The following is a 7,696-nucleotide window of genomic DNA, read 5'->3' as shown; positions in this document are numbered from 1 at the left end:
CACCTACCCAGGGCTATGAGTACTACCTCTTTCCCTTAAGACAATGAGGTTCACCTACCATTTGTACTGGTTATCTCTAAATTTTTAATTTTGCCACTTACAGCCTTTGCTTCTCGTTGCCTCAAATGTAAGATTGTGGTTAGTATTTAAAATGAAAAAAGGTTAGATTTTTGTATTAAACAAGAGAACGTCCACATATGTGCTCCTGCATTCTCTCTCCTTCATTGATTTCTAAAACAACTTGATCAAAAACTATTGAAAATTAATGAAATTTAAATTTTATTTGTCAGATTCTTTATGTATTTAAAATTATACACCAGAATTTTTTTTTTAAATTCATTTGAGTATTTATTTTCAAGTTTTCTTTTTTCTTTTTTTTTTTTTTTTTTTGGTGAAAAGAAATGTAATGGCTAATTTGTTTAAAAAGTGCTACTACTTGATTTGTTTTTTACGTATCTATTTCATCAGGTGAGAGAGGCATATTTTGTTTTTGAAATCAGCTTTGCGTGTTAAAAAGGTATGTTTGACCTAATTTGCAGCCTTAGTTAATTAAAAAGATATTGATCATATGTTGGGAAGTCTGTTGGTATACAGGGAATATAGGCTCATTTAGTTCTGGACAGAATTTCTTGATAGCCATTTTCATTTTTTCTAACAGTTGAAAGTTTTACCAATTTGTGGTACTCAACTCTGTTCAAAGTAAAAATTTTAAGAAAAATCTTTATTTAAAGCTTATTTTAAAAAACGAGCTGATGTGTGCATCACATGACTTCCTTTTACTCCAATTTTAATATCATTTTTACATTATTGGTAATTTTAATATGATTCAGTAGTTTACTCTCTAAATATCACCACCAGTGGCCAAATTGAAACCAGATTTTAAAAAAAAAATCGCCAAACTTGTCGCCAATTAAGGTACCAAAAGACTGGCAATATATCCCAAGTGTCCACCAAATTATAACATCACTTGAGTATACATCGAAATAAACAATGATTTCCTCCCAAAAAGAGGCAAAAGACCCCTTTAGAAACACCCGAAAAGAACCAAAAGGGAAGGTGCACAACTAGACCCAACTAGGAGTCTACATACCAAATTTCAACTTTCTAGGACATACCGTTTTTTAGTCATGCAACATACATATGCACATACGTACATATGGACTTCACAAGAAAAGCTGTAATTAACTCAGGGAATGTCAAAATGGACTTGGGTTTTATACGTTCTTAGGCACTTATCCGCGTGTGGTCAGGTTGAAAAAAAACTCAACATTAATTTGGGGGTGAGCAAAATGGAAATTAAGGCCGAATTTTGAGTGGAAATTTTTTCGCGAATACAATACTTCCTTTACTATGTAAAAGGAAGTAAAAACGAAGATAATTTTATTCGTTAATAATCTTCTTCTCTCTAAATAGCACCAACAATGGCCAGTAATAAATGGAATGTTTAGAGTGGCAATTTTGAACATAGTAGCAAGGAAAGTATATTTATTAAAAGAAAAAGGAAGGGGAAAAAATGACCTCCATTTGAAAATGTCAAGAGAGAACTATGATTATGCAAGGATAGTTTAACAGCTAGCATTTTTTCTGAAAGGAATACTTGTGTATAATTATGATGTTTATATCATATACACACAGTGAACTCCAGATTCATTCAGTCTTTCACACTTTCAAAAGTCAACACTGATTAACTGAATGTAGATAATGCTCTCATTTCAAGTTAACAAGTAAAATAAAAAATCTATTTTTCTTCCCCTTCCCTTACAATGGCATCAAACCTTCTAAGATCACCAAAACCCGACTAGTTGAAACCTGATTTTACAGCTGATTTTTAGATCTACACTACTTACTACTTAAGAGTACAACTAAAGTATGTATAGGAGTGATCAAATCCGTTTTGTTTGAAAAAATGCCTCTTCCTTCCCCATAATGTGTTTGGTGTAACCAAGCTTAATCTTCTTCAGTTATAGTCCATTTGCAATAACGAGGTTGGCAATAACAAGTTATCATTTTTAACTTTTACATACACCGTGATTGTTTATAACGAACCATAGTTTAAATGTATGCAAATATAATTGATTATTTTAAGCTATTGCATACACTCTAGTATCATTTTTTACTTCTTTTCCAGAATGTGTTTACCATGCCACCCTACTCTGCACATAATTCGCAGTTTACTATAATTATATTCTGACAAATCTTCTGAATAAAAATTGATTTAAAAGACAATGCTATAAATTAAAAGAAAACTTCAGAGAAATTTAAGTGAAAATGTTTTATTACAATATTGTATCAAAATAGAGCCATAGAAAACAAATTTTTACAGGAATTTAGTTTCAAATAATAAATTAAATGCATAACATTAATGGAAAATATGACCACACTGCCAAAAAAATAAATAAATGTATCACACTGTCCACTGTTACGGACAATCTGTGTTCAATCTTCGTCCAAGAATTAAAAAATAAATTATTTTTAATTATTCTCTGAACCAATTATACATATATATTTACAAATAAAACCTAAAATATTAAAATACATGAGCATTGAAGTCATTAAAGCATCTACACTCTACATTTTGTCTTTTTGCGCATAATTCAAAGAATAATGTCATAAAAAAGCAAAACTTAAGTGTATGTGTGATTTATCATAAAAATTTGATGAACTGCTTTACAATTACTTTAAATCGGTCCAAGCAAATGTATGGTTCCTTGATGAATATCTATCCTAAACTGTAATGAAAATCTCAAAATTTAGACATGATTGAATGAAATATCTAAATGATTTAAGTTTAGCATATAAACCGTGTTTAATTAAAAAGTAATAATATTGCATTTACTTTGCATATTATAGTAATTCATTCTTACAGAAATACTGATTCTTGGAAGATGGGGAACACATCTGGAAATGATTCCACATGCATATTACAAATGCTTGATATTGATTTCTAGCAGTGCTTTAACTCCTTAAATTTACCGTGCAACCTAGTTCCATTTATCATTTCACATTTGAAATTGAATAGTATCAGACTTTATAGTTAAATCTTCATAACTTGAGTTGTTTCTCCAGTTCTTGAGCAATGGCTTCTAAGAAGTCCATGGTATGTAAGTAATCAGATTCCTTTACACTGGATAAACAAAAAATACAACCATTAGTATGTAATAAATAGAGCATGAAAATTTTGACAAGCGTAGAATGTAGTATGACACCGAATATTGGAAATACTTTTAATTTTTTAATTCTGAATTTCAAATCATTGAGTATTTTCAAATGAATAGAATATCTAAACAAAATTTTGTGGTATGCTCAAATTAAATTTAAGCTGGATACATTTTCTACCATTGATATTACAATGATAGAAAAAATTATTGGATGCATCTTTGACAGTAAATTGAATTAGGCTAAGCATGTTGAGCACATCATTCTCAAAAGACTAGCGGTAGTGAAATGGGGATGCAGTAGAGGAACTTTGAATACAACTTACATGACCTATATTCAGCCGGTTCTGAATTACTGCAATGAAGTTTTGATCACTGCCTCGGACAGTCATGAAATCCATTGACACCTTCCAAAACCAAGTGTTCTGCATGATCACGGAAGGATTTAAAACTACTCCTGTGCTTTTCATGCAATTGCTTTGTAACCAACAACCAATAACTAATTTAATACAGAAGAATGCAGGCATTCTTTATAATAGATTAACTAGACTCCCAAACAATTTCTGGAGATTAGAACACAATGACATTAATGTGCTCCCTTTGAATTTCTATCTTTCCCAAATCCACTGAAAAATTTGGAACTCAATGTCAGACTGGACTTGGTTGTGGACGCAAAAAAACACGACCTAAATCCTACTGAACGGTGCGCCATTGCCTTGGAAACAATTAACACTTGTTTCCTTCCTGACGAATGGCTTCACATCTATACTGATGGGTCCCTGTTGGATTTTTCCCGGTTTGCTGGAGCTGGAATATTTTGTGACTATTTTTCTTTTTATCAACATGTTGGACCTTTCACAACCCATTTGCCATTCATGTGGCCTTTCAGCAACTTGCTTCTCATCTGTATCCCTTCCAAAAAGCAGTAAACTTTCAGACTCAACCTCTGCTTTACAGGCTTTGTCCAGTAATCACCATGAAATTAAGGGGTCTTATATACAGAACTGCAAAAAACTCCTGAGGAGTGTTGGGAAAACTAACTTTTCAATGGGTACCATCCCAGTGTGAACCCGGAAATGAGAAGGCTGACTTCTTGGCCAAAAAAGGATCTCGTGGAGCCTTGTCACTCCACTCTGCTAAATTGGAGATCAAGAAAATTCACAGAATAGCATTTTGTTATGTTGCTTTCCAGGCTACTGAGGGTAAACCCTGGAGAAAATTGTGAGATGCCCCACTGTATTGTGAATTCTCCTCGAGCTTCTGCTGTGGCTGTTTTCAGAGTTTTAACAGGACACGATTGTCTCAATGCGACCTGTACTTTATGTAACTCTGGACAAGTCATTGACACTGCTCATCTGGACGATTGCTCCGCACTAACTAATTTTAACTGCATTGTTGGAGAGCTTGTGGTTTAATGACCTAATGCCAATTGCCCAGCATTTGTGAAATAAATGAATGATAGAAAATATAGAACAGCCATTGTAAATAAGAATGCAAAAAAATAAAAAATAAAATTTTCAAAATTATAAAGGAGAAATACAATGTTTTTAATGTTACACATATGCATGTCATCATGTCAAATCTTGATAATTCGAATATTCTTTTATCTCGAAGTTTTCATCGGTTCCCAAACTCCAGACTGTTGTGGAAACTTTCCATAACTTGAACGTTATAGCAGGCCCCTTGGGACCACAATGCATTAGTTTATTCAGTGATGCCATAATTTAAAAGTATTTAGGTAAAAAAAAATTATATATTTTACTTTTAAATGCATTTAAAAAGAGAATGCAAACATCAGAATTGGTTCAATTAACTCAAACAAAAAATTTTAAATGTTTTTAAAAGTGAGGCCAAATGAGAACAAATCTCATTAAATGTGATCCTCCAAACTATTTTAATCGTGGGAGTTGACCCAACTTTATTATGGTGTACTTTTATAATGCTTAATATCTTATGTGAAGCAATTGCTCTGTTTCAACAACCATAAAATTGCACTGTAACCATTTATAATGTACAAATCTCTGATATAGTGGTGGGAGCTGCATTGATCTTAATTCTTTTGGGCCACTTTTGGAATTAATATTTGCAATATCTATGAGTTTTGCTTCAATATTTCTTAACTTTAATGAAAAATCCCCAAACAAAAGTTAGGGCATCCTAAAATTAACACTGAGCTTCCCCTAACTTCAAAGCTTAATTGAGCCCTGAATATGGTTTTACTACAGTTTAGTCAAATTCAACACACTATTACCATTGAACTGGTATAATGAATTGCAATTTATAAAAGGAATTGTACAACATCAATCTGAGAAAATATTTCTTTTCTTCACATTGATAAAAACAGCCCGAAGTCAAAAAAGAGGAAAAATTGCGAGACTTAAAATTTGAATATATATATATATATATATATATATATATATATATATATATATATATATATATATATATATATATATATATATATATATATATTCAAATTTTAAGCTGAATTTCACTTAATGTAATGCATTTATTTAAGATTTTAACAGATACATCAATTCCATTTACCACTTTCATTTTCCCATAGCCCACAAATCAGGTGAAATTAAAACTTTATAATGTGACATATAATGCTATAAAATGTCCATATAATTAAACACTTAATACAAGCTGAATCATTGGACACCATGATTACAAAATGACATTATCTGTGTAGCTAACCTTTTTGTGGAGCAGCTGGGTATATTCTATAAAAATCATTAAAAAACTAAACCCAATCTAAAACTTTTTGAGCTTTGATGGTCATTTTAAGCACTAGCATAAAAACGATCATTTTTAAATTGATAAAAAAGTTTTAAACACTATGTCATGATTTGAGAATATAAGCATCTTTAATTTGCTATAATTACATGTCTGTTATAATAAAATAACACATTATAATTAAAATAAATTTGAATGTATTAAGATCTTTGGTATGCCTGATAAGCATTAAAACTAGATTTGAAGAACGATGTTGGCTTAAATTAACGTTTTCTTAAATTAACTCGGATAGAATAGAATAAACATATTTGAATGGGCGTGGCAGTCTTCATAAAAATTAATAAAGTATAAGAAGGGTTGAAAATATAAGTCAACAAAAAGGTATTAATGTCTAAACAGTAGAATGGCATAGCTGATAAAAATTAGAGAGTGTAACAGAAGCGGATGCAATCGGATTTCAAAAGCTACATCTAACGATTGCACCCACCATCACTCTCCAGCATTCCTCCCTCTTCACCAACACAGCAAAAAGTTCCTTGCTTCTTTCTACTCAAGAAAGAATATATGCCTCAGCAAGAATCCTGATAGGAAGGTCGGGGCAGAAGGGAGGTGAGGGGGTATTTGCGCGATCGCTACAAAGTGACTGTGAAATGGGCGTGGCAAAACAATGAGCGTACAAGTCTTCAGCAAAAAACAAAATACATACAAGAAGGGTTGAAAATAATAGTCCACAAAAAGTTATAAAGGTTTAAGTGATAGGATGGCATAGTAGACAAAAATGAGCGAGTGTTATGGAAGCGGATGCAATTGGATTTCGAAATGCATAAACGTCGACACTTTCTATGTCATTCTCGAGCCTTTTCCCCTCCCCACTCACAAAACGAAGCTCTTGCCTTCTTTCTACCTTAGAAAGAACACGTGAGTCAGCAAAAATCTTGACGGGAAGAACGCGATCGCGATTGATCGTTGGAAAATGCTCTGAGTCCGGGAAATGAAAAAAATGCAAAAAGCGGAAAATCGTGGATTCACGGAAGGTTTTCATCCCTGTCTTCAAAAGGTTGATGATTGAATAAAAAGCCAAAGTTAAAAGCAAGAAGTTGATTGCCTTCATTCAGTACTACCCCCTCCCCCTTTATTTTAAAATATATTCTGCTTTGTTTTCTCCCTAAATTGTCAAAGTTTTAAAGAAAAAATTTAAATAAACTAACTTTTTAAGACCATGAATACATCCAGCCAAATCTTTGGTCATTTTGCCGGAATCAACTGTGTCAACACATGCCTTCTCCAATGTTTTACAAAACCTGAAACAAAATTAAACAAAGTATAAAACTCAGGAAAGCATTAAAAAACATATAATCATAGGTTTTATAAGTGAAAGAATACATAGTGTTTAAAAAGAACATGATAGTAAAATTCAGTTTATTAGTTTTTTGTTCCCGTTCTTTAAAACACGAATGATTTACTTTAAAAAATGGAAGCATACAAATTGAAAGAACCAAAAAAACTAACTAGTACAGGACATGAAATTATTTTGATCTGAGAACAATTCCCCTTCTGACTGTGCATAAGTCAATTAGCACAATATAAACTTAACCCATTACCCGCTGGTGTTGCGTTGACACAACGGTTATAATAAATATCCATAGAAACTAAACTAGAAATCTAATTTTTTTATCGAATGCTAATTTGAATTTAAGAATATTAGTAGAAATATGTTAAATAAAAAAATTGCTTTAAATTTCTTTTTTTTATGTATGATAAAAATTGTTTCTCTAACATGGTTTTTTTTGACTAAATTTGTG

At 31.7% G+C, this 7,696-nt stretch overlaps 1 protein-coding gene across 1 annotated transcript in view; it reads right to left on the bottom strand.

Moving 5' to 3' along the window:
* Nucleotides 1–2,257: 2,257 nt before the first annotated feature.
* Nucleotides 2,258–7,696, bottom strand: part of LOC129232347 (isocitrate dehydrogenase [NADP], mitochondrial-like) — a 53,059-nt gene continuing 47,620 nt past the window's right edge. The window contains exons 10-11 of the mRNA XM_054866498.1: nucleotides 7,103–7,195; nucleotides 2,258–3,124 (exon numbers count right to left, since the gene is read on the bottom strand). Coding sequence (XP_054722473.1) covers nucleotides 3,043–3,124; nucleotides 7,103–7,195 — 175 coding nt within the window. The 3' untranslated portion in view covers nucleotides 2,258–3,042. The remainder of the gene's footprint in view (nucleotides 3,125–7,102; nucleotides 7,196–7,696) is intronic.

Source organism: Uloborus diversus, chromosome 1 (genome assembly GCF_026930045.1).
Source record: "Uloborus diversus isolate 005 chromosome 1, Udiv.v.3.1, whole genome shotgun sequence".
Classification (NCBI taxonomy): Eukaryota; Metazoa; Arthropoda; class Arachnida; order Araneae; family Uloboridae; genus Uloborus; species Uloborus diversus.
This window is presented reverse-complemented; position numbering and strand designations above follow the sequence as displayed.